General features: G+C 55.6%; 1 protein-coding gene across 2 annotated transcripts; it reads left to right on the top strand.

Annotated features, from left to right (window-relative positions):
* Nucleotides 1–1700: 1700 nt before the first annotated feature.
* THBS2 (thrombospondin 2) lies at nucleotides 1701–26943 on the top strand. Of its 2 annotated transcripts, none has more exons than XM_025866536.2 (22): nucleotides 1701–1718; nucleotides 4431–4503; nucleotides 5908–6464; nucleotides 7561–7645; nucleotides 10254–10450; nucleotides 12068–12208; nucleotides 12762–12858; nucleotides 13856–14026; nucleotides 14252–14428; nucleotides 15123–15296; nucleotides 15662–15789; nucleotides 15860–16012; nucleotides 16448–16666; nucleotides 17651–17758; nucleotides 18371–18530; nucleotides 19199–19317; nucleotides 19895–20129; nucleotides 21287–21514; nucleotides 21871–22142; nucleotides 22687–22784; nucleotides 24016–24155; nucleotides 24954–26943. In XM_025866536.2, exons 2-22 carry the CDS (start codon nucleotides 4452–4454, stop codon nucleotides 24959–24961), a joined length of 3519 nt encoding a protein of 1172 aa, XP_025722321.2. In that variant the 5' UTR covers nucleotides 1701–1718; nucleotides 4431–4451; the 3' UTR covers nucleotides 24962–26943. The 2 variants fall into 2 exon arrangements, with proteins under 2 accessions (XP_025722321.2, XP_073750341.1); XM_073894240.1 differs by lacking the exon at nucleotides 1701–1718 and adding an exon at nucleotides 2440–3867.

Raw genomic sequence — 26943 nt, 5'->3', positions numbered from 1 at the left:
GATCCCAGGGTCCTGGGGTCAAGCCCCGGGTCAGGCTCCCTGCTCAGTGGGGAGCCTCCTTCTCCCTCTCCCTCTGCCCCTCCCCCTGCTTGTGTTCCCTCTCTCACTCTGCTCTTTCTCTCAAATAAATAAATAAAATATTTAAAACAATGCATAGTGAGCAAGGATCATCATCCATACAGTTGCAATCCCTGTCTCTACCTGCCCCGTCTCCAGATACCACACAGAAGCTCCTGGAACTGGGTCACAGCTGTCCCTTGGCCCCTCTATGGCCCCAATGGGACTTCCTTAAACCCAGTAGGGACCTAGGTGAAGTGAATGTCAGGTCCCTCATGATGTTACCTTGCTAATATATATCCATGGTGGCTTAGAGTTAACTCCATACACTCTTTTAACATTCTTTAGTGAAAACTCGACCTGTCCATTGCTGTGCACATTGATGCCCAGTTAGCATGAGTGCCCTCAGCCCAGGACCAGCCTGTGCAGCTGGCCCCACATCTCTACTTCTGTCCACTGTCCACCTGGCCTCGGGTGCTGCCTCATCTCCTCCCTCTGTCCACCTCCTCCTCCCTCTATCTACCTCCTCCCTCTGTCCACCTCCTCCCTCTGTCCACACCCTCCTCCCTCTATCTACCTCTTCCCTTTATCTACCTCCTCCCTCTGTCCACCTCTCCCTCCCTCTGTCCACCTCCTCCTCCCTCTGTCCACCTCCTCCTCCCTCTATCTACCTCCTCCCTTTATCTATCTCCTCTGTCTGTCTACCTCCTCCCTCTGTCCACCCCCTCCCTCTGACCACTGTCTACACTTGCTGTGGGTGATGTTGAGCTCTGGGGAGGGGCAGGGTGTCTGACCTTTGCCACTATTACTATACTGAGTCTTTATTCTGCAGGCTGTCCTGCTCAGGGAGCCCGTGGAAGCTGACGATGGGTTGTCTGTACCACTGGGGACCAAGCGCCAGAGAGGTGGTCCTGTCATGGGTGCCCACAGGGGAGGCCTCCCAGGGGGTCCAGACAGCACACGGTGCAGGATTTGATGAAATAAATACTCCCTCTCCTCTTTCTTAGTCATCTAACTGCAGAAAATAAAAGTTTCCAGCTTCTTCTTAGGTCAAATATTTATTTTGCGCATGATAAATGAGTTCAGCCGTATTATAGCCTTATCCATACATCGACTCCTCCCACCGGCAGATTGCTCGGCATCTTAATGACTGTGACTCGTCTGGTTTAGAAAGACCTTCTCAGTCTGGCTGGTGTGAAACTTATTTAAAACCCTAGAACCTGCAGTCTTTCTCTTAAGCAAAAAGGGGAGTTCCAGACAATCTTGCTGGTTGTATTTATAGCATTTTATTTCCTGAGAGAAGACAAGAAAAGCGAGTGCTTGCTCTCCCCTCTTGCGAGGCTCCTCCTCTGCCGTCCCCAGCTGGAGGGCTGGCCGGAGTGGGGCGGCACCAGCACCCGTGTGCCAGGTGCTCAGAGCGAATGCGAGATCGGAGGGGGATTATGTCACTCCTTCGAAGGATGAATTAAATGTGCTTCCTCCCATGTTTGACTGACAGCACCACCCAGGAGAGCGGAGCATATAAAGCAGCGGCTGCTGCCGGGCGGCCAGTGCGGTGCCGACCCCAGCTCGTCTGCAGGGAGGGCTGAGCCTCCTGCACGCCACAGACCTGGCCCTCTGGACTCGGCCCCCAGCACCGCCTCAGCAGCCTCACGTGCCAGGTAAGAACTTTATACAATTATTAAAAAGTCATTGCATTGTACTTTTAATTTTTGGAAACAGCTGTTTTGGTTTCTAAGAAGGGAGCAGGAAAAAGTGCCACATAGATTGATAATGTGAGGTGGGGCTCATCTGCGACCCCGTCTCCCCTCTGCGAGCAGAGCTGACGTGAGCCAGCCCCGGGGAAGCGTTCTGTCCATGGGGCTCGTGCGGGGAGCTTCCTTGGCGGTCGTCCTGTCTGGCGGTCCTTGCCACGCTCACGCATGTACCTGCCTGCAAGCCCGGGCACAGGCTCGTGTTTTCAGCCACAGGGTAAGAAGCTCCCATAGTAGCATTTGTCGTGGACGGGGGACCATGTGGGAGGCGTTCCAGAAAAATCCTCCTGAGAGAGTGAAAACACGATCAGAGAGATTATAGAGGCTCCAACTCTAAACATTACTAATAGCTCAGAAGCGTCTTGAGTGTTATTAATGAATAATGGACCAAGTGGGTGAAGACCCTGGAATCCAGCTGTGGTCGCAAGTGGTGGCCGGTCTGCACAAGAAAGTCCAGCCTGGGCGTCCCTGCAGGAGGCTGCTGTGTGGCCGGGGTGGGAGGTGCTCCTACGAGGCTCAGGGTGGGGGGTGCTCCTACGAGGCTTGGGGTGGGGGGTGCTCCTACGAGGCTCGGGGTGGGGGGTGCTCCTACGAGGCTCGGGGTGGGGGGGTGCTCCTACGCGATCCTGTCCCTCCTGACAGACGAAACTAGAGTTCACTCAGGAAAGTTATTGCCGCTTTGATTGCTGATATAAAAGAATTGTAAAAGATCTTTATGAGTTCTAATTGCATTCTGCTGCAGAAAGTCTTTGAAAGTCTTTCTTTGGAAAAAATAGAGCCGTAAACACATGGAGAGTGTGTGGAAGTCAAGTGCCCAGCGAGGACAGCGTGCGTCCATGTGTCTGTACCGCGTGTTGTCTGGGACACAGCACGTAGTAAGTGGAGCGACTGTCTCGGTCAATCCTGGTCTTGTCGTGACCCCGTGAGACCAGATGTGACCCCCTCACTCATTTGGCCAGAGTGCCAACACCCGTTGACACTCCTCTTTTGGGGAGCAGAGGTTTGGTTTGGTTAGTAACAGAGTTCGAGTTACTCTGGTTAAGTCGACACTCAGGAAGCTGGGCATCCAGACCCCGAAAAAGTGCATTTTGGAGGGAGCCCACCTTTGCCAGAGCCAGCCGTCACCCTGTGTCTGCAGGGGACGGACAGCACACATCTGGTCGAGGGGACACGGGGGGCATTCCTGATACGCTCACCACTGTTGACACTGAGACCACTTACGGGCGCTCACTGAGTGCCAGGTGTCATTCTGAGTTCCCTAGAGCGCTTCCTCGGGACCTCAGCCCTTCGAGCACCCGGATAGCGGCATCCCTACTGCGCTGGAAAGTCATGGAAAGAGTGGTCTGGGGGACAGTCGTGCAGGGCGTTCAGCAAACGCCTGAGCCCGCCGTGCTGCTCCCGCCCTTTACAGTACGGACTCACTTAGCTCAGTTCTCCCCGTGACCCTGTGAGTGGACGCTTCAAACGACTGTTCTTCATTCGGCAGGTGACGAAGCTGAGGTGGGAGGTTGAGTAGGCCGTCCTTGGTGGCACGGCCTTGAGCCCGCTGTGGTCCGTCTCCTCGAAATGCGCCGCTGGAAAACAACCAGGCCCGTGGACGTGTTTGTGGAGAGGTTGCATGCAGCAGAGTCCAGACTCCAGAGGGGCCCGAGGGGCCTGCACAGCAGCCTCTACTCCTGGGGGACACTCCTCCCTCCCAGGAACACGACTGCTTCCAGTTCACCAGATCCTTCTGGAGAGGGGGCTGCTTGGCTTCCTTCAGTCCTGAGCTGCTCAGGAGCTTTGCTCTCCTCCTAGGGGAGGGGATGGGGTCTCAGCGCTGGCTTGGATCCAGAGCAGGAAGCAGCCTACTGCTGGGAGGGAGCTCTGTGTCCCACATGCCGGCATGCGAGGCTGGTGCTGGAGCACCAAGGCCGAGCAGGGGTTAAGAGCGGAGCGGGCTTCTGTCCAGCTCTCCTGAGTTCTGGCCCAGCATCTGCTGGTCTGAACCACGCCAACTGAAAATCTTCAAGAATGGAAAAACAGGCCTGCAGGAAAAGAGAAGAGCCGAGTAAAAGTGATTGCTAAGTAGAATGCTATGTTTTTTTGTGGTTATGATACACCAAATTAAATTTACTTCTCCTGCACACAGTTAATATTTATTCTATTTAAGTCATGCACAAATTTTGTTTTCTTGGCTATTTACTTTCGTAGATGATTTTCTAAATAATGCTGATGCTTTTCTAAATTCATGCTTCCTGGGTTTAAGTCTCGACTGCACTTCCCACCAGCAGCGTTGCTCTGGGCAAGCACTTAACTCTTCTGATTCTTCATTTACCCGTCTGTAAAATGGGCATGATAATAATAGTATTTGCCTCCTAGGTCACTATGAGGATCAAATAATGTGAATACTGAGATCGTGATTAGCATAGTGCTTTGTCAACACATGCAACTCCAATAAAAGCCAGCTACAGTCAGGAAGCCCCCTTTGAAAAGCTAATTTCTTATCTAGCATTTACTTCCCACAAATCCACTTGTTTTTGATTCTGATGCACAAACAGTTCATGTGAGTGAACATTCCAGCTGACGTGGAAAGTTGCTGCTGTGTGTACCTGTAACAGGGGTCTGATTCCTCCATAGGGTTCGGCGGTGGACGGCAGGATGCTCTGGACGCTGGTGCTGCTCGCCCTCTGGGCCTTGTCTGGTGCGCAAGGTGAGTGTGGACAGCATCTCTGGTTGTTGGGACTATCGGGCCCCAGCAGGTAACGTGATTGTCGTTCCTTAGAACATCCGGAACTTTCTTTTCAATAAATATTTACTTACTTTTGAGTCCACATAATAAGAAATTACTTATTTTTGGAAAATCTAGGTATTAGAGAAAAATACTCTTTCACCTAGAGACACAACATTTGCCGTGCACATTTAGCCTTTTTTTTCACATGCTGCATTTGTAAAACTGCAGGTGGTTGGTGCTTTAGAACTCTTTTATTCCCACTTTTTCCCTACTTGAAAATATATCATAAAATTTTCCCATGTGTTTATTTTCATACAACATGGTCTTTAAGGACTGTATAATGTTCCATCAAAAGATAACCCTGATAATTTTTAGACCAATCTCCATCTACATCATTACTTTATTATTGTGAGTATAAATGATGCCACCAGGAATCCAGTTGTGAATAAATCTCTACTAGTATTTGTGTTTATATCCTTAGAAAAAGTTCCAAAAGTAAAATTGCTGAGTCAAAGGTTTGAATTATTTTAAGGATTTTTGATGTATTGCCAAATGGCTCTATTAAAGGTGGTAGAATTCACACTTGGATCAGCAACATTGTGAATACAATGTTTGAACTTGCCTCGCTTAAAATTTCTGTTCAGTAAATTATTTTGAATTATTTAAACTGTTGTATTTTGGGATAGTCCGATCACTTTTCTTTCCAGTCATTCAGATGGTGAGTTAAAACCATTGATTTGCAGACTTGAGACCCACCACTGTCTCAGAGTCTCAGAGCGAGTCACTGAGACTCGCAGAATATACTTCTGCAAAATAAAGAGATACAATGTAACATGTGTAAGTCACATGATCTTTATAGGAAAGCAACATGTAATGCATCCATAGCAAGGACAGAGGCCCGTTTCCTTTGCAGGCTTGTTTTCTGGGCGATCAAATGGTAGAGACAGGGCCGCACTTAAGGTTTGGATCTGGGTGGGAGAGCAGGAGACGGATTCCGGAAGGTGTGCGGAGCCCCCCTTGGGGCAGTGCTTCCTCTCCCAAGAAAATCTGGCTGTGGAGAACGCCAGCTAATCTAGACAACGTGCTCGGTTTACCTTCTGGTGCACGCTCCCCGCACAGTCAAGGATGGAAGCAAGATCTGTGACCAGCAGCTGTCTTGGGGGCCCTGCTTCGGGAAGCAGCCAGGAGAGAGAGGATAATGGTTTTACGTGAAAGCTGCCATTAGCACCCCGGTGGAAAGGGAGGGGAGCCCGGGGACACCCGAGGCCGGATGGACTCAGTCACACATGAAATCACGGTTTGCTCCCTGCGTGTAAAAATCCCCCCCTGGGTTCCTGCTCGCCCTGCCTGCGGGTAACCTCCCTGTTCTGTCCCTGCCGGCAGCTGGTGGCCAGGACGAAGACATGGCCTTCGACCTTTTCAGCATCAGCAACATAAACAGGAAGACCATCGGGGCCAAGCAGTTCCGGGGGCCTGACCCCAGTGTGCCTGCCTATCGCTTTGTCCGCTTTGACTACATTCCGCCGGTGAACGCAGATTACCTCAGCAGGATTGCCAAGATCATGCGGCAAAAGGAGGGGTTCTTTCTCTCGGCCAGCCTGAAGCAGGACCCCAAGTCCCGGGGCACGCTCCTGGCTCTGGAGGGCCCCGGCACCTCCCAGAGGCAATTCGAAATTGTCTCCAATGGCCCAGCAGACACGCTGGACCTTACCTACTGGATAGATGGCACCCAGCACGTCATCTCCCTGGAGGACGTGGGCCTGGCTGACTCCCAGTGGAAGAACGTCACCGTGCAGGTGACCGGGGAGACCTACAGCTTGTACGTGGGCTGTGACCTGATCGACAGCTTCACGCTGGACGAGCCTTTCTATGAGCAGCTCCGGACAGAAAAGAGCAGGATGTATGTGGCCAAGGGCTCTTCGCGAGACAGTCACTTCAGGGTACGTACGGCAGGGTCCCGGCAGATGCGTGAGGCAGGGGAATGGGAGCTGGGAGTGACCAGCAAGGGCCTGTCTTAACGTGATGCCCGTGCTGGAACAGGTCAGGCCTGGGCTGGGAGACACATGCCACCCTGTGCGGATGCACAGAGACATGCACACAGAAACGTCACGTGTGCATACGCACACACAACCACACACGTACATATGCACAGGTGTGTGTACAAGGAGAGCACATTGTCCCAGGTGTGCTTTCTTACCCTGTGCAAATGGTTATTGGTTTCCAGACTGAAGACAGATTTCATGACCAAGGCATCAATGTCCTGGCAAAATCCCAGGCTCCATATGTGGAATCCACTGCCCGCTCCCCGTTTAACACTGAGATGCTGGGGGAGCAGATTGATGGTCATGCTTTTTAGGAAAAGGGCTGTTGATTTATGAGGGGATAGCTACATGTTCATCTTAAAATACATTCATGTTGAAGTAGTTTTTGGAAGATCTTCCTACAACCACAAGTGTTTAGAACCACAGGGGAGTCAGGGCGTTGCTCTCCTCCAAATCTGCCTTCTTTGGAAATCAGTGTGTCTTTAAATTCAGTTCTTTGAGTAGAAGGCTAGAGTCCTCACCGGTCGTTGAACGAGGCTCTGGTGGCTGTCAGGAAGGTCCTGTGGGCCCTGCTGAACGAGCCACTGACTGCTCACGGGGTGGAAGGGACTCTCCCCTTTGAGAGACCACGTCTGTGATTAGACCATGGGCACTTCCGAGACCGTTAGCCAGACACCAGGAGTCAGCAGAGTCCCCTGCCAAGGAGGTGCAGCCCAGAGCAAGTGACCGGACGTGTTTGGAAGACAGAATTAGCCCATGTGTCTTGGGGCCACCCTCCCCCCGTCTTCCTATGTAAGATCCTGGGTCTATGCCGCACTGAGAGTAACGGACACGGGATAACCCACGATAAAGAGCTCAAGCCTGCAAGCATAAAACACAGAAGGAAATGTTCTTGCTATTTAAACATCTTACATTTTTAAAATGTCACTTAGCTCAGCCTCAAACATTTGATGTTTGTCCACTGCTCTATTTCTCTCTTCATGTGTATTTCCAGGGTTTGCTGCAGAATGTCTACTTAGTGTTTGAAAATTCAGTGGAAGATGTTCTGAGCAAGAAAGGCTGTCAGCAAAGTCAGGGAGGTAGGTGTGCTTTGGATAACATATTTCATGTTTCCTTTCTTGTCTTGGATGGATTTCTACTATGATGTGTGTGCGTTGTGTAAGTGTGTGTCACTGTGTGTGTGTGCATGGGGGGTGCTAGTAGGGATTTAAGAAAAAGTATTCTAATAAAGTGCCATTATTGTCTTTGAGTGAGTTTGCTGGTCACCTTAGACATGTTGACACCTGGAAATGATAAACTGCTTGAACGATTAATTTTGAATATATTTTAATAATCCAAAATAATCCATTTTACAAGCCAAAAAGCCAATCCTTGCATTTTAACAGGAATACATGCAAATTTTCCAGTCTATTAATGTGTGAAGACCATCTCTATAAGCTAACACCACAGATATTTGCCCGACTAGGTTCATGGGGGTTTTCTCATGCTCTTCACAGCTGTTGACAAAGCCCATTGATGAAAACATCTACACTGTTGGAACCATTGACAGATAATCTCACATTGTGTGTTCATTACCTTTTGCATTTGTCTCCAGCTGTAATTTGACAACATGCTCTTGAGCATTTACTTTATGAAGCCCAGTCTGCTGGCCTCTTTAAACTCAATGTCAGTGAATCTTCAAAATGCCTCTGGGATGGGCTCGTTTGTTTTTCAGTAAAGAAGCTGGGGCTCCGGGGTCCATGGCTGCTGGGTGTGGCTACCCGCAGGCTGGCCGCCCACCCGGTCTCCTAGCGCAGGTTCCTGTGGGTTATTGTCATTGAGACCCTTCTTTGTGTCGACTGCATGGTCTGACACATATAAATCATTCTCTTACGATCGACGTGTGGAGAGTGTGTAGGATGTGATGTCTAATGCTCGCCGGTGGCTCTGTGAACCGGACTCCCCGGAGCTGGGAGTGGCACTCGGCCTGTGTAGGAGCTGGGACCCCGTGTGTTTGCCCTGCTGGCCCTAGGCTCGCTGCTCGGCCAGCCGGGGGTCACCTCGGAGGCTGAGCACCTGTCCATCTGCACATCTTCCATGGAGGGTCAGTTAAGTACAGGGAAGGAAAGGAATTCGGAGAGTGATTTTTAGCCAGACGGTGGAGTGGAGAGAGGTAACAGTGCTTGCCCCCGTCACACAGGCTCCTGCTGCAAGCCCCTTGTTTGCAGTAGCCGCTGGGGCTCAGACCTCACCCCCTGCGTCTCCAGCCCGGCTAACAGGCCAACTATTGGTCCCTGTGATTTAAGCCATTGCCTTTTTTGGGGGGAATGTGGTCTTTAAAAAGCAAAAAGTTCAGAAAAAGCTAGGATAGTAAACGGACATCTGACATTAACTGCGTGGGAGAATTCCACAGACTCAGAGAAAGCAGAGTGGTTCTCGGGATGCCCTGACTCGAGGTGGCTGTGCTTGTGTTTACGGGAAAGCTGAGCACCCTTCCAGGTGCTGAGCCCTGCAGGGTGCAGAGACACTTCACCCTCGACAGCAGGAGAAGGGGACTGCAGTCCCGGTCCCAGGTCTACCCACAGGCGACCCTGCCGTGAGTCTCGTCAGAGGGATCGGGTGCTGTGACTGTAGGGTGTCCCGTCCTGATTTGCTTCTCTGGGGTCTGTCCGAAATCAGGCGGCTGTGGGCCGTGGGGCACATTTGTGGGTGCTTCACTGTTTTTAATCTGATACCTGTGTGCAGTGAGTGGTATGTTTATGTTTGTGGGGTGTGCACCGCCGTCCAACCAGCAAGGCGGGGGGAGCTCCCAAGGCCAGTGTGATTGGGGCAAGGATTTATGACCGAGTAATAAAACCTCAACAGCGCGAGGCCCAGCAGAATGATCGTGTTAGCAAGGTGTAACTCAGACGCCGAGAGACGCAGGGCATCTTACTCCCATGACCCTCACGTGGCGGGGGGCATGGCCATGTCTAGGCAGGCCTGGCTTCCACGGGGGATGGCCTCTCTCCCTGGACCGGCCCAAGTCTGTTTCCAGTTTGTGTCCCAGCCCATCCCGTGGTGGGAACCCCAGAGTTTGTGCGGCCTACAGGGGCAGCGAGGGGGATCCCCTGGGTGAGTGTGGGAGGGGTCTGCCCTTCCCTCCAGGGGACGCCGCAGGGTAGACAGAGAGAGAACGTGAGTGCGGGGGGGGCTGGTGAGGTCGGACAAGCCCCTGATTAGCATGAGGACCGCTGAATCCGCCTCGACGCGGAGCAAGTGGCCAGCACATAGGGTGTTTGGAATAGAAAAATGGGCAAGCGAGGAGCTTGGGGGGAGCCGCGGATTTCCTGAGTACACGTTGTGGGAAGCAGATCCAGTGGGGATGGAAGAATGCAGCTGTCACCAGAGATCGCCTCCTCTCGTCGGAGTCCCTCGCGGGGCACCTCTCCGCCCGGTGTGGGTGGACAGTCTCCAGGCCCAGCCTCCCACTCCCACCCTGTTCCTGAGCGTCACTGCCGCCCGGCTGGTGGCCGTCCGAGGCGCTGTTGGCAGGTGTCACCAAGTGGGCAGAGTCCTGTTTTACCAGCAAGGCCGTGATGGACGCGGTGCTGGCACTCGCCGTTCCTGGGCGGGCCTCGCGCCTGCGCGGTGTGGGCCCGGCCTTCTCTGTGGCACCACCTCCGGGTGGCCAGGCTGCGCTCACCGCCGTCCCTGTGCTTCCTGCAGCTGAAGCCAATGCCATCAGTGAGACCACAGAGACTCTGCACCTGAGCCCGCAGGTGGCCCCCGAGTACGCGGGTCCGGGCGCACACAGGAGGCCGGAGGTGTGTGAGCGCTCCTGTGAGGAGCTGGGCACCATGATCACCGAGCTGTCGGGGCTGCACGTCATCGTCAATGAGCTGCACGAGAACCTGCGGAAAGTGGTGGGTGCAGGCCGGCCGCTTCCCGTGGCATTGGTGGAGCCGCCGGGCAGGGAGATGGGCAGGTGGGGGGCAGAGAACTCTGAATCACCAAGGCCCACGGGCTCCACATGCTCGGGATGGTTCTCAAGCAGGGGACGCTCGTGTCCCCAGCAGATACGACTGCTGAGGGAGAGGGAGGTGCTTTTTTGTAAAGTCTGGTGTGGGGAGGACCGGCTGCGGAGGTCTGGGCAGTAAGGACAGGGGCAGGAGGTACCTGCCAGGAGCCCAGCATATCAGGGAGGAAGCAGAGACTTGGGTGACGGGAGCCAGCCCCCATGTGATGTGCCCTCTGCGGGCTCAGGACAGGAACATCGTGGCACCCATGAGAAGGGAGAGAGGCAGCAGGGAGGACGGCCTGGGGGGTCTGCAGGTCTGGGGTCTCCTCCTGGCCTGGAGAGCGGCTCAGCGGTGGGGTGGTGCCCGTTCCCACCCTCTGCCCCCCAGGAAAGGACCCGGAGCCACGTTCCTACCCTGGCCCAGGATGGGGTGGGACCGGCTCAGTTTCCACTCCGTGGGGGGTAGAGACAACATGCATGGCTCCAGCAGCTCGTGGCAAAGGCTGGGCGCCTTCTGGAAACTTCCAGCGTGTATGTGGCCCTGGTGCAGGAGGGGGCAGGAGTCCCAACCACGCCCACCATGTGCGGGGCAGGAAGCTGGGACTCGGAGGCAGGAGGCCTGTTTTGTGGGCACTCTTGCCACGCAAGGGGAGGGTGTTCCCCGGGGCCTCTGGAGGCCTCGCTGCAGCAGACCCGGGAGTCACTCAGGCAGGAGGGGATGAAAAGGGCTTTGGGACAAGTTTGTTGAGCTTGGACTTGGGGGCGGGGCACGTGTGACCTCCCTGAGACCTCACGGACGGAGTGTTTCTGCGCATTCTGGGGCGAGAGAGAACCTATGCCTCCCCTGCTGGTCTGTGGCCTGGAGGCTGAGGTCACAGGCTGGGGATTCTCAGGGGGCTCTGACCCCACCCAGAAGTCCCCCGCGTGCGGGGGGGAGCCCACAGTGCGTCAGTGGGAGGAGCAGCAGAAACACCTGTCGGGGGCAGCCCGGGTCACTTTCACTTACTTGGTTTTGTTCAAAACCTGATCATTCTTCTAGTCTGTGGCCCCAAGACAGCAAGAATTAGGTCTGTGCGCATCCTTGCCATTGCGTTCTCAGACCGGGTCCGTCGTTTTTGGAAGAATGTGTGAATTCACAAATTGGGTGTCAGTTTTCAGTGGCACTTGGCCGGGAGGGTCCCTTCCCCATCCAGCACCGCCGGCCGCCGGGCCCCGAGGTGTGGTCGGCCCCAGGGCTGGAGATCCCTGGGCAGGCGTGCAGCGGCCGCGAGCTCCTGACCGTCTGTCAGGCGATGGCTGCAGGCCTGCCTGGCTATGGTCACTGCCGCGTGACCCTGATTGGGGGAGGTTTCACGTCGACTGGGGGCTGTGTTGTGCACGCAGAGCCTCCCGCAGGGCTGGCGGCTCTAGCCCAGACCACGGGCACTCTTTGGTCAAGGAGGCACGTTCTTTCTGGTCTGTGAGCGTGGTGAGTGTGTATGTTGTATCCGTCTACGCTGAAATGTTCCCCTCAACCTTCCAGTCGAACGATAACCAGTTCCTCTGGGAGCTCATCGGCGGCCCACCTAAGACGAGGAACATGTCCGCTTGCTGGCAGGACGGCCGGTTCTTCGCGGAAAATGAGACGTGGGTGGTGGACAGCTGCACCAAGTGCACCTGCAAGGTGAGGCGTGGAGACGCTCCTCCTGTCCAGGGGCCTGTGCGGGGTGGCTGCACCCCCAGTCTTCCCTGGTGAGCTGCAGAATGTGTGCAGCTGCCTCAGCAGACCTGGTGTGGGGGCTGTGTGGGCAGCGTCGACCGTAAGTAAGGCTCCAGCCAGCCCCACTGCTCTGCACAAAGGAAACCGAACTCCAGGAGGTGAATGACTGTCCCATGGGGGGCGGGAGGCGGCCGGGGTGGAGACGGCCAGTGCGTGTAACTCCAGGCGGCTCCATGGAGTCCGGCGGGTGCAGGTCACTGCCCACATGGTGATGGTAGGTAACTTAGCCTCTTCCCCTCGGTCAGCGGTCCCCGTTTCCACTGATGGCGGCCTCGGGGTCTGCAGCACGCACAGACCTGGCCCTCCTGCCCGTGGTGGATGGATGGCCCACCTTTACTTCCAGTGTCTGCAATGCCAGGACGAACACAGCCGTCCTCCCGGCCCTTCCCATGCAGCGCTCGCGCCAATGCTTGTTCTTTTAAAGCAGTGTTACATGGACCCCTTTCTCTGCCTGCAGAAATTTAAAACCGTTTGCCACCAAATCACCTGCCCCCCGGCCCCCTGCGCCAGCCCATCTTTTGTGGAAGGAGAGTGCTGTCCATCCTGCTTGCGCTGTAAGTGCACGCGGAGCTTGGGGTGCCGCCCGCTCTCCCGCTCTGAGCCTGAGGCTCTACCTGCGGACTCGCGGCCGGCCCAGGGCCTTGCACTCGGGAGTGGGACAACTGCAAGCTGCCCACTACACGGGGTTAGTTTTATGGTTAAAATGGACAATATTAAAGTAGACCGTGTCCGTGTGAGCGCGTGACGCGCCTTACGAGCACGGCGAGAGATGACAGCACGACCCCGAGAGGCAGGGCCCTTGTCCGACTAGAGGGAGGCGTTCCACGCTGTGGAGAGCGGTCTCCGTGGCCTTATTCTTGTCTGGTTTCCTGCTTTCTGGGACATTTAATCCTTGCCGGGCACGTGCCCCAAATACGACCGCGGGAAAGCAGTGCGTTTTGCTCTCACCAGACAGATCTCTCGCAGGAAGTTACTGTCTTTCTCTTACTTACAGATTGTAATTCACTCGGCAGACTTCCTTTGCAGGAAATTGCCTTTTCATTTAACTTGTCCTGATTTAAATTATTTGGGACCAAATTTGGTGACCTGTAATTTCAAGCAAATTGGAATATTTCCTTATCATATGTAACTCAGCAGTGGAGGTTAAGATGGAAGCAAACTAAATCTTAGTAAGTCCCATAAAGCTCCGTGTAGACATGATTCTGGACTCTCTCCTGTGAACCATCTTAGGAAACGCATAGACCCCTTCCCCGACACGGATGATGAGCGGGGCCCAGCACGCAGATGGTCGACCCCATGGCCTCTGTGGCACTCTGCGGGCATCCCCATGTGCCCCTCCATCCTGCCTGGGAAGGCAGCCCTGAGCGCCGACCCAGGTGTGGATGTCGGGTCGCTGGGGTGTGCCCCACCGGGCGCCCTGCTCAGGGGAGGGTGTACTCTGCACGCCCGCCTTCCCCAGCACACGGCTTCTGCCTCGCCAGCTCTTCACGGGCCCCCTGTCCCGCGGCCACCCTGGGCAGAGGCTTGACAGGCCCTGTGCTTCCCCTGCAGTGCTGGATAGTGACGAGGGCTGGTCCCCCTGGGCAGAGTGGACCGAGTGCTCCACCAGCTGTGGCTCGGGCACCCAGCAGAGAGGGCGGTCCTGTGACGTCACCAGCAACACCTGCTTGGGGCCGTCCATCCAGACGCGGGCGTGCAGCCTGGGCAAGTGTGACAATCGCAGTGAGTGTCGGGGGGTTGGGTCGGGGGGTGTGGTCAGCGTTGCCAGCCTTTGGGTTTGAGGGCCTGTGGGGATGGGCTGCGTTTCTGGGGCCCCTCGGGCTTGACCGGGGGCTCCTGTGGGATGAGGGTCCTTCCCTTGCTAGTGCTCCCTGCCCCCACGGCTGTGCGTGAGCGAATGCCAGGGCAGCGGCCGCCCTGACGTCCTTGTCCTTGTCCGTGTGCTAGTCCGGCAGGACGGGGGCTGGAGCCACTGGTCGCCTTGGTCGTCCTGCTCAGCGACCTGCGGTGTCGGCAACATCACACGCATCCGGCTCTGCAACTCGCCGGTCCCCCAGATGGGGGGCAAGAACTGCAAAGGGAGTGGCCGCGAGACGAAGGGCTGCCAGGGCGCCCCATGTCCGAGTAGGTGGGGTGAGGCAGGGCGGGAGCGGGTGCTCGAGACAGCGGGAACCTGAGCTCTGGGGCCAGGCCACCCCCACCCGGCGGCAGCAGGACGGGGACGGAGCCCTCGAGGCACCGCCCAACCCTGGCTGGCTCCTTGCTGGAAGTGGGCTTCGGGGTGAATCCGATCGCTTGTGGGCTCTGACCTCGTCTGAGCTCATCCACGATTAAGGGAACATCAGCCAGAACTGTGGGCACTGTCTCTGCGTGCCCTTCTCTGGGGGCCCTGTGGATGGCCCGGAACGGTGGGTCTCAGGGGACGGCTTACGCCGCAGCTAGACCGGGGACCAGGTGCTCGGAGACCTTCCAGAAGCCCCATTCACACCCTGCACGACAGCCCTCGGAAAGGAGAGTGCAGGGAGCTTCCTCTCGCTGCTGAGCTGTCCATTAAAACGAACGTGAACTCTCCCCTGACTAGGCACCCCTGCACCACAGGGCCCGGCTGACGGTCAGCTTCCACTCCCAGTGCCCGTGTGATTTCTCTTCCCAGAGGTGAAAACCACCCTAACCGAAATCCGCCGTCTGCATTACCCCCGAGCTTAGGGCCACGGCACACACTCTTCCCGTTTTCAGCCCTGTGTGGAGCCCCTGCTGCACCCGGCTCTTCCCGCGTAGATCGCCTTCTCCACTGACGCTCTGTGCTTTCTGCTTGCAGTCGACGGCCGGTGGAGCCCGTGGTCCCCGTGGTCAGCCTGCACCGTCACCTGTGCTGGCGGGATCCGGGAGCGCACGCGTGTCTGCAACAGCCCCGCGCCGCAGCACGGGGGCAAGGACTGCGTGGGGGACGTCAAGGAGCATCAGATGTGCAATAAGAGGAGCTGCCCTGTAGGTGGGTGTGCGCGCGGGGCAGGCATACAAGCGGTAAAACCAAGAGCAACACAGCAGGACAGAAAAGAAAGATCGGCTCATGCCCGTGCTGCTGACCGCTCCTGCGCTGTGCTCGTCAGCGTTCCTGTGTAAACACGGGACGCGCACGGTGCAGAAGGGAGCGTCTGCGTGACAACAGCCATTGTGCCCATGTAGCCTTTGTGTCTGTGCCATCCAGGATCTACTCTTGGAGGTGTGACTCTGCAGGTGCCCCCGGCCTCCCTGAGTAGCTCAGTTTCCTGCAGCTGAGCCCCTTGGGGCGTCTTCCCGTGCGTGGCTCAGGGATGGCGAGCCCCAGCTAACCCACCTCTGCGTCCTCCCACACAGATGGCTGCTTGTCCAACCCCTGCTTTCCCGGGGCCCAGTGCAGCAGCTTCCCCGATGGCTCCTGGTCCTGCGGGGCCTGCCCCGTGGGCTTCCTGGGCAATGGCATGCACTGTGAGGACCTGGATGAGGTGGGTGCCCACCCTGGGGGAGGGGCGCCCGCAGAGACGGGGGCGGGGCTCATGCCTGCACATCCCGCAGTGCACTGTGGTCACGGACGTCTGCTTCGCCACGAGCAAAGCCCACCGCTGCGTCAACACCAACCCAGGCTTCCACTGCCTGCCCTGCCCCCCTCGTTACAAAGGGACCCAGCCCTTTGGCGTCGGCCTGGAGGCAGCCAGGACCGAGAAGCAGGTGAGCACCCCGACCCTGTGTGTGCTGCGGAAAGGCTGTAAATCCGTCGGCAAGAGCCCAGGGCACTGGGCAAATGGGGGTGTGGAGGAGAACAGGGGCAGCCTCCCTGGGGCATGCGGAGGGCTGTGGGAGCCTGTCCACCACCCCGATGGGACCAGCGGGAGCGGGGGAGCAGAGCTTGCCTGCAAGGAGCCCGAGGACAGCCCACGATTACCTGTGGGCTTGGGCATCTTGCCGGTGCTGCTCTGGAGCCGCTGGGAAACACCCCCAGGGAGCATCGCTCCGAGTCTCTGGATGCCTGCCCGGCACCTGCTGTCCCTGCAGCACCGAGGGAGGCCCTGCACCCCTGAGCTTGTCCCCGAGCGCCCGCCTCAGACCTTGCACGTGAGAGGTGGAGTCTCCGGGTGTCCTCACCATGTGGCCCTTTACCCGCAGGTGTGTGAGCCTGAAAACCCGTGCAAGGACAAGACCCATGCCTGCCACAGGCACGCGGAATGCATCTACCTGGGGCATTTCAGCGACCCCATGTACAAGTGTGAGTGCCAGACGGGCTACGCGGGCGATGGGCTCATCTGTGGGGAGGACTCAGACCTGGACGGTTGGCCCAACAAGAACCTGGTCTGTGCCACCAACGCCACGTACCACTGCATCAAGGTGAGGTCTGGGGCTCTGGACCCTGCAGGTGCTGACCCCCAGGTGCTGACCCCCAGGGGCTGACCCCAGGTGCTGACCCCGCAGGGGCTGACCCCCAGGGGCTGACCCCCAGGTGCTGACCCCCAGGGGCTGACCCCATAGGTGCTGACCCCCAGGGGCTGACCCCGCAGGTGCTGACCCCGCAGGTGCTGACCCCCAGGGGCTGACCCCTCAGGTTTCATCCTGCAGGTGCCTCCTGCCCCCCACCCATCCAGGCATTCCCATTTGGGGTGGTTGTGGCCGTTTGGACATAACTTATGGGTCTAAACAACTGGGAGCTCTGGGTGGTTCCAGCTGCATCCTCAGTTCCACACGGCTCCCTTTCTTGAGGCGGTAACTTGCTGGAGAGCGCTTGTGTTTCATCACAATTGTGGGACTGGGGGGTCCTGGGTGTGATGGCACCAGGGAGCCCTTTGCTGGCTCCAGGAGTGGCCCGGGTGGGCCTGGTCTGTTTGGAGGCCATCCCGGGGACTTCTGTGGTACACGGGGGAACAGAACTGAAATGCAGCTCAGGTTTGAATTAGAGCATCGTTGGAGTCAAACAAAATGACTCTAATTAGGCCAATTATGCACGTCTGTGAAGAACTCACTGGGGAGATGATTTGGACTCCAGCCTCAGTTTCTGAGTGGGTGTCCACACACGACTTCTGGAGCCTGTGGGCTGGGGAGGGTGCGTGAGCGTGGCTCTCTGTGAGCTGGGTCGGGGGCGGCAAGGGGCCCCGCGGGCTCGGCCCTGCTCCAGGCTTCCCGAGCTGTGGACCCTCCCGCTCCTCGGGTTCTTGCTCTCGTGGGGCAGCTTCACGGGGGTCCTGGGTGAAGGAGCTTCCCTGTCTGGTGGCACCGGCAGCAGGACGGCGTCCCCGCTGAGGACGGCTCCCAACCCGGACGGCACCAGCACTGTGCCCCCTGAGCGGTCTGTAACTCGTGTGCATCCTGTGCTCACAGGACAATTGCCCACTGCTGCCTAATTCTGGGCAGGAAGACTTCGACAAGGACGGCACCGGGGATGCCTGTGACGAAGATGATGACAATGATGGCGTGGACGATGAGAAGGTGGGGCCCGCGAGGCCGCTCTGGCCTCCGGAGTGGGCGGCCGGGGGGGACAACCCCGCCCCAGGCCCTGTACACGTCTGTGGCCCGTATTCCCTCCCATGTGATGCTGCATGGCAGGGCGCAGGCTGTGCGTGACACATGGTGTCCAGCAGTGCGTCGGGCCATGGGCGCTGCGCTGGGACGTCTGCAGTAGTCCAGTGTCTCGATCCGCGCACAGGGCCTGCCCACTCCTGTGGGGGCCAGCGAGGAGCGTGGCCACCCTGCCATGCAGCGTGCGCTTGCCTTTAACGCAACGTGTACCTGCTTGCGCTCTCTGAGGAAGGTGTTGCCAGACGTACGTGATGTCCTGTGCAGCCCAGCCGGACAGGCCACCTGTTCCTGATCATGGCCTCACCCCACCCGACCCCCGCGCCACCGGCTGGTTCATCACACGCCGGCTCACTGGTGCGACGCGACGTACCTGCTCTCACCATGAAGCACACAGCGTGCCGTCTTTGTCACAGGGAGGCAGATGCACTGGGCTGGGGCTGAGGGGCTCCGTCTGGACGGCGCGACTTGCAGCCCGGCACAGCTCCCACGCAGGTCCTGACTCCTTCCCTTGCGTTTCCGTAGGACAACTGTCAGCTTCTCTTCAACCCCCGCCAATTCGACTACGACAAGGATGAGGTCGGGGACCGCTGTGACAACTGCCCGTATGTGCACAACCCTGCGCAGATAGACACGGACAACAACGGCGAGGGGGACGCGTGCTCCGTGGACATTGACGGAGACGGTCAGTGCTGCTCCTGGCCATAGATGCGGGTTCGCGACTGGCGTGGCATCGTCCTCCCGTGGGCGTGGCGTGAGCTGGCCGCACCTGCGGTGGGCATGAGATCAAACGGTGCTTAGCTGTTCCCGTGGGAGCCAAACCTCACCCCACCCGTCCTTCCTGGGGCCCGTGGGGGCTCGCCCGCCTCAGGACCTCCCTTCATAGAGACGCAGACATGGCATCTTCCTTCTCGTGACTCAGGCCCCTAGTCCCGCGCCCTGTGTCCTTCGCGCTTAACCCCGTCAGAGCCCTAAGAGTGCAGTCCCGTCTCCTCACCAGATCGCGCCTCTGAGACACGTCTGACGGCAGCGCCTGCCTCCCTGTCCGAGGATATCCCCCCCATGCTCTTACTTCTAACAACTCACGAGTCGGCCGTGGCAAAGCTGCCTGCAGGGTCCCCCAGGTCACGTTCCGCCCAAGAGGCTGGTGCCCTGGAAGGGGGCTCTAGTTTAAATTCAGGGGATTTGAACTTTAGTGGGGAGTCTGACATATGTTCTTCCACGAATCCAAAAATATTTACACTTCACCATAATCTTAGATCCTTTTGTGTGAAATAAAAGTTTGGCTGGCAGTTGCTTAGTGCAGTAGGAAAAGCCCTGTGCCTTCCCTGTTTTCCCCTGGAATACCCACAGATGTCTTCAACGAGCGGGACAACTGTCCCTACGTCTACAACACTGACCAGAGAGACACGGACGGGGACAGTGTGGGTGATCACTGTGACAACTGCCCCCTGGTGCACAACCCTGACCAGGTAACCGACGACGTGCGCGATCGGCTGTGTCCACGGGCAGAAGGGGGCCCGGGACCTTATCTGTTGTAGATAGATGTGTCTTTGTGGCTTATCCACCAGCTCTGCCAACGAGTGACAGCAGAGGCTTTTCAGTAATTTTAATTGGAAACATTCTGAACTCAGCGCCTCACTCTCGTATCTCGGTGGCCACAGGCCAAATGCGTGGGTGCCTGTGCCGCCCTTCCTGAAGGGACTGTGCCTCCTTCGCTTATCTGCCCGTTTCCCTGAAGCAGACGTGGGAGCGGGCTTCTCCTCCAGGTTTGCCTTCGGAAGACACCGAACATAACGCATTGCGGTCGTGCCTGGGCTCTCCTGTCGCAGATGATGTCAGAGAGGCACTTGGTTCTGTGGCGTCCATTCTTTCCAGTCTTCTTTTCGTGATGCGAGCCCATGGAGAGGTCTCGTGGAGGGTGGAGCGTCCCGAAGCCGCCCCCTGACGCCGACAGCTCTCCCCGGGGCTCAGCTGCTCACAGGCACGAGGCGGCCCAGGCCTGCAGCTCGGGCGGGCACTCAGCGTGGGTCCTGCTCTGTCCCCCAGACCGACGTGGACAATGACCTCGTGGGAGACCAGTGTGACAACAATGAGGACATCGATGAGGACGGCCACCAGAACAACCAGGACAACTGCCCCTACATACCCAATGCCAACCAGGCCGACCACGACCACGACGGCCAGGGCGACGCCTGTGACTCGGACGATGACAATGATGGGGTCCCCGATGACAGGGACAACTGCCGGCTGGTGTCCAACCCAGGCCAGGAGGACTCGGACGGTAGGTGCCACGCGGGGAGCGCAGGGTCCAAGTCTGTAGGGGCAGGGGTGCCAGCGCCATAGCTATTGGCCGTCTCTGCAGAGAGGCATCCGTCACAGACGGGATGAGGTGGGCACCTGGCGTCATGACAAGGTTGGGACTTAGTCTTTCGAGGGCAAAGCAAGCAAAAGATAGTGGGTGTGAACTATCAGGAAAAGGGACTGGTTTTCCGGGCAGCTGACCCTACCCAGGGGGCCGCCGGGGCAATTGGGGCCCCAGGGAGGGCCTCCAGTAGATAATGAGGCGCAGGCCGTGCTCGGGGCTTCTGGGGGAGCATGAGAAACTGGCGGCAGGTGCGTGTAGCCCTGCTCGGCCTCCAGGAGCGGAGACGGGGTGTGGGCATCTGAGCCGATGTGACTCACAGGCGCACGGCGACTCGGGATTGAGGGCGGCTCCAGGGTCCCCCCCCGAGCCACGTGGATGATTCCAGCAGGACACGGGAAGCCTGTCTGGACCCACGGTGCTCCGCTCAGGCCGCCCTGTGGGACGTGTGGCGGGGAGGGGCCGGCTCGCCCGGAGCGCGCAGTGCTTTCCAGTGTCCTCATGCACGCGGGCGTGTGCGCCTATGTCCCCCCTGGTGGACACACATTACTGGTTTCCAGGATGTGACAGGAAATTAGCTGAACTTGGTACCTTTTTCTCCTTCTGAAGCAATCGGCTCCCAAATGAGCTAGTTAGAAAGCTGCCATCGGCCTGGGGGTGGTCATGCTTACCGCACATGGGCCGCTGTGGGGGCCAAGGGTCCCCCACGTGCAGCCGGCGGTCTGGGCCCGCCGCGCACCCCCACCCGTTCTACCACCTCACTGACAAGTTGAAAGAAGCTTCCAGAAAAAAGAACCTCCCCAGGGAAAGTCATTTATAGAGTAGGAACTCTGCTGTAGATCCAAAGACCTAGGGCAGGATGCTGAAGAGAGGTCATGATAGAAGTTCGGAAAACTATCAGAAAGCAAAGCTGCAAGTTCAGCTTGGTATTCCAGCCGGCAACCCCCAGGCCCCGTGGCCCAGTGTCGAGTGGGGGCCCTCGGGGCATCGCAGCGAGCGTGCGAGGATGCTTCAGAAAGGCAGATGCCGAACCATCTCTTTGTTTTCTTGTTCTCCTGCTTTTGTCCTGGTGGCAGGGGACGGGCGTGGGGACGCTTGCAAGGACGACTTTGACAATGACAGCGTCCCGGACATCGACGACGTGTGTCCCGAGAACAGTGCCATCAGCGAAACGGACTTCAGGAACTTCCAGATGGTCCACCTGGATCCCAAGGGCACCACTCAGATCGACCCCAACTGGGTCATTCGCCATCAAGGCAAGGAGCTGGTGCAGACGGCCAACTCGGACCCCGGCATTGCTGTTGGTGAGCCTTGGAGATCGCCGTCCTCTGTGGGGGCAAGGTGCCCAGGGAGCACGCGGGGGGCTCGTGCGGGGGATTAGGGAGGTCTCTCGACGAGGGACTGGGGAGTAACTCGTCTGGAATCTCATGTCCAGTACGCCATTTATTGTATGGATTTGGTCTGTGAAATGTTCCACGATACAGTAAAGCTCAGCCAACACTGAACATATCAAATCCCACACTTGTCAGCCACGTCCGGGTGGCAGACCCCAAGGTGAACCTCGTAATATCTGCATCCACTGACCCCGGGCTAATCCCAGCATTTCCCCGAAGGCCGTTTCCGACCGAATCCTACCACCCAATGTTTCCCTGGCACCCAGGCTTTGATGAGTTTGGGTCTGTCGACTTCAGCGGCACATTCTACGTGAACACCGACCGGGACGATGACTACGCCGGCTTCGTGTTCGGCTACCAGTCCAGCAGCCGCTTCTACGTGGTGATGTGGAAGCAGGTCACGCAGACCTACTGGGAGGACCAGCCCACCCGGGCCTACGGCTATTCTGGCGTGTCCCTCAAGGTGGTGAACTCCACCACGGGGACCGGCGAGCACCTGAGGAACGCCCTGTGGCATACTGGGAACACCGAGGGTCAGGTGAGAACGCCCAGGCAGCCGGGCGCCGGGCCCCTTGCACTTGGCCCTGAAGCCACCATGGCTTCTCAAGAGAGCAGGCTTCGCCCCATCCAAAGATGCCCCGTCTGTGTTGTCATCAAGTTTAAATCAAGTTACGCTGGTTTTAACCTTCTTTTATGGAGAATCTACCTGACTAAAGATGCCAGGCCTGGTGCTTTTATAAACCCAATTGATGATTCTCTCGTAAGTTAAACATATTTCTACCGTCTTCTAGAGATAGGGAGAACTGGGTTTTAAGGTTAGGTGTTTTGCCGAAGGCCCCGTGTTGAGGCAGCAGAGGATGGAGACTCTGAGTCCAGGGCTCTTAGCTCAGGACCACACTGCTCCCTGTCAGTGGATTCGAGCCACACCAGAGATTTAGGCCTTGAAACCCGTCAGTCCGGCATGTGGCTGCCAGAGACACAGGGATGGATTGCAGAGTAACGTCTTTGTTTCCCATTCGGTGCTGCGAGGCGTGGTCAAGACTCAAGCACCAACTGGACTCAGGACTGATGTGTTTCCGCAGGTGCGTACATTGTGGCATGACCCCAAAAACATCGGCTGGAAAGACTACACTGCTTACAGGTGGCATCTGACCCACAGACCCAAGACGGGCTACATAAGGTGAGTGTGGCTCAGCGCTGGCTCCTTCCCCCAAGTGACTTCCCCCTGCAGGAGTGTCTTTCCATTGGGAGGCAAGTCTGAACATTAACAGACACATCAGCCAGAGGGATCTCTAACTCACCTGCTGTCCTCCGGTCTCTTCCATTTCACGCTTTCTATCCTGTATCTTCTACTGCACATCACTTATTTTAAAAAAACTACAGAAGAGGAGAAAATCAAACTTGTCTTATTCATGTAACTCGGAGGATGATGAGCATCTTTCCTCCTAATGAATGTTCTGGGCAAGGGACAGAAAGTATACATTATTTTTTAAAAGATTTTATTTATTTATCTGTCAGAGAGACACAGCGAGCAGGGGGAGTGGGAGAGGGAGAAGCCAGGCCTCCCGCTGAGCAGGGAGCCCAATGTGGGGCTCGATCCCAGGACCCTGGGATCATGACCTGAGCTGAAGGCAGATGCTTAATGACTGAGCCACCCAGGCGTCCCCAGAAAGTGCAAATTAACCGCATCTTTGCAAAATTAACATGGGCTTCATTCAGAGAACAGATTCATAGTTAGTTCTGATATGTGAATGGCTGAATTTAAAACACATCTTCAAATAAAACTTTCACAGATATCAGGCTAACAGTATTTGCTCTTTTGGCATGGCAGCTTTTGTAATTGATTTTGATGAAAACAAATGTGAGTGATTTAAATCGTTTTTTTTTCAAAGTTAAACTTGGCTAGAAAGGGCAGGGCTGGGTTGGGTTCTTCACGGAGGCCAGGACTAGGTGTCCGCAGCGTGAATGAGTGAACCAGGGCGGGGAAAGCACAGGCTCGCTGTTGGGCGGGTCTTTCCTCTCCCACGGGTCGCCCTCCCGTCGGGGAGGAGTTGGTGCTCGCAGTCCTGCTTTGGGCACTAGGGTGGCGTCCCGTCTTGTCATCATGCAGTTCCAGACTAGTGGGTGGGTGCAGGTGAGTGCGTGGCTTCGACACCATGTGCAGGCCACGGGGGGGGGGGTTGGGCACCAGGCAGAGGGGCCTGGAAATGATCCTCCCTCCACTGGGCGGCTGTCTGGCTCTCAGAGCTCGGGACGGAGGGCTCTCCGACTGTGGCTGAGGGGCCAGTTGTGGGGAGTGGGGGGTCTTGGAGCCGTGACCTGTTGCTGCTGGCTGGCTACGTGAGGTGAGAGCTGACCTCCCAGCCCCCGGCATTCACACCCCCTTTCTTTCTCCTGCACCCTGTTTTCAGAGTCTTAGTGCATGAAGGAAAGCAGGTCATGGCGGACTCAGGACCAATCTACGACCAAACCTACGCTGGCGGGCGGCTGGGTCTGTTTGTCTTCTCTCAAGAAATGGTCTATTTCTCGGACCTGAAATATGAATGCAGAGGTGGGTGAGAACACCATTGTGTGGGCGGCACAGAGAATGGGGAAGGGACATGCATTTTAACTTTCCTTTTATTAAAACAGCACATTAGGGCAATAAGCAACTCTTGTGTTTGGTCAGCTTGTTTTTGTTTGTTTGTTTCATTATCTGTTTGTTTTAAATTGAATGTGAATTCCTTTGGTAGAACAAACACTGTCCAATGATTCACAGGCTCTGCCTATTCACATTGTGCTCTCTCCTTTAGCTGTGTACATTCTGTATACCTTCTGGACCTCTAACAGCATTTTGGATTGCTACCTTTGCTAAGAAAGGGAAGGAAGGAAGGAAGGGAGGAAGGGAGGGGAACAGGAGGGAGTAAAGAAGCAAGCAGGAAGGGGGATCTCTGCAGTTATCTCTTGAGGAATGTATTTGAATCACAATATTGCAGACCTGGAAGGCTGCTCCCATCTGGTCTGACCCCATACCTTCATGAGCGCTGAAGATATCCCCTCCTACTCATGAGGTCAGTGAGGCTCCGAGGTACCTCTCAACAATCACACACTGAAAATTACACATAAAGAGAGAAAGGGAACATGAGAACGTTGTTTCGGTGATGTGATTTTTTTTTCCCGTCTGTTGGGTTGTCTTTCAGGACATGACACGTTCCCTTCCTTCTTTCCAACCATTCATACATCCGTCCATATTGTGGATTTTTTAAAAACTTAAGATGATGTTTTAGGTTACAGGTAGAACAAAATAAAAGAAAACAAAACCCGTGGTCCAGCCGTCCTAATTCCGCTTATTGTTTTTTTATTTTTGTAGATGTCTAAGCAAGACTTGCTGTGCTTCCAGGGACGTACTGTAGACGCTGTTACCTAGACCCCACCGTGTGCTGGTGCTTCCAGCTTCTCTGTCTTTAGCAGCAGCTCCTGTCCTTGACCTTGACGTTGAGGGTCATTCACCATCATCGACCCCGAGCCCAAGTGCCTTCAGAGGATCAGTGTCGGTGGACATCCAGCCCACTACAAGAAGGCAGCTTGATGATGCACAAGACTTTCTGTGCAGTGACAACTGAGCATGGCATTACATCGTTTTTTATCTTGTTTGTTTAAAAAGAATGAATGACGTTTACATAAAATGTAATTACTTATTGTATTTATGTGTATATGGAGTTGAAGGGAATATTGTGCGCAAGCCATTATCATAAATTAAGCAGGAAAAATATTGCTCCGCGACTTTCAGTGCTTGAAGCCATTTCCGTTCCTGGGTTAGAGCTGTTCTGCGCTAGCAGGGGTCCCGTTCTGTCGACCCCAGAGACGGGACCGCTGGAGTATGAAGTGCCCTGGGGGCAGAGAGGGCAGGAGACCAGTCACACGTGTGGGGAGCCAGCCCTCTAATCGGCTCATTAGCAATAATGACGAGAACAAATGGAAGCCCCTTCCCCCACGCCCCTGCCCACTGCGTACTTGGCAGAGCTGTAACTGAGGGGGGCCCGCCTGCAAAGCGGCACTAGCATGGGTCCTGATGTGGGCCCGGCAAAGCCTCCTGTAGGGCAGCTGACCACTCCAACCCCACAGGCTGGAGGGGACGCCTGCCGGCTGTCCCTTGATTTTGCTTTCTCATTGCCGGATTCCTGCTCAAGCTTCCTTGCCAATCTCTGCTACTGGAGAGCAGACCAGCAGACGAACACATCCGCAAACGCACCTTAGCGTCTAATTCTATTCTAGGCTTTGAAACGATGCCAAAGTGTCTTAGCTAATCTGGCAGCACTTTTCACCAAGGTTCCAGTTAAAAACTGTTTTGTTAATATTTATTAAATGACTGTAGATGCAGCTTCATTCACCAATAACTTATTTTAAATATGCCAAGTTACACATGTCGCACAGTTACTCAGAATAAACATATAACGCATATATGATAATATAAAGATACAGTTACAACAAAATACCTTCCTGTCAAGATACAAGCTTTACAGTAGTATGTTGTCATGATAAAGCACGCTAAAAATGGAGGGGAATAGGTCAGTGATTGTGAAGAGTTTATAATGGAACCTTAATTGATACTGTTGCCAGTAACTGTAATTCGGTCTTTTTTCCCGTTGCCTACCTGCTGTACATAGGATTTAAGACTTTGAATGCTGAAGAAAAATCAGCATAAGCCTTGCCAGACACACCCATTAATCAGTCATACAGTAATAGACACAAGTTTGCGTGTGTTTGTTTTTTGCCTTAAATTGCATGATCCTCCTACAGGAAATATTAATCTCACTCCACTTAAGGGGTTTAAGAAGAGAAGTTTGTCTTGTCTGAGGCGGGCAAATCTTTCTCCCCTTTCTGTTGATGGTAATCTCATGTTTATGTAAAGCAGAGAGGATCCATAACTTTTGTCTTAACTTGCACATTTCATTTGATAAAGTTATGTTTGTTGCTTCCTTCGAGGGTGATTTTTTGTTTTGCTGCACTTTTCTGTAGAGCCGTGTCCCCAGGACAGCAGGGTGTGGGAGATCGGACTAAATGTAACGGTCGTGGAGACGGCGGAGGTTTCTGTGTTGGTGTCCCTTAGCCGAGCAACACAGTTCTGTGGGATGATGATGTGAATATTTAGAATGTACCATAGTTTTTTGGTAAATTATTTATGTTTTTTTGAACAAGCTTCTCTTCCAGATTGATGAAACTTCATTTGTTCTGCCAAAGACTGTAAATACTTATTTATTTGTTTACATGGTCAACATTTCACCACTGAAACCCTGCATTTAGCTAGAGCCTCATTTTTATACTTTAAGGATTAATAACAGGAAATAAATTGTACAAAG

The sequence above is a fragment of the Callorhinus ursinus genome, unplaced genomic scaffold (genome assembly GCF_003265705.2).
Source record: "Callorhinus ursinus isolate GAN/ISIS: 27379988/994484 unplaced genomic scaffold, GSC_fseal_2.0 scaffold6, whole genome shotgun sequence".
Classification (NCBI taxonomy): domain Eukaryota; kingdom Metazoa; phylum Chordata; class Mammalia; order Carnivora; family Otariidae; genus Callorhinus; species Callorhinus ursinus.
Note: the sequence above shows the minus strand (reverse complement) of the source record. Positions and strands in the feature narration are given on the sequence as shown.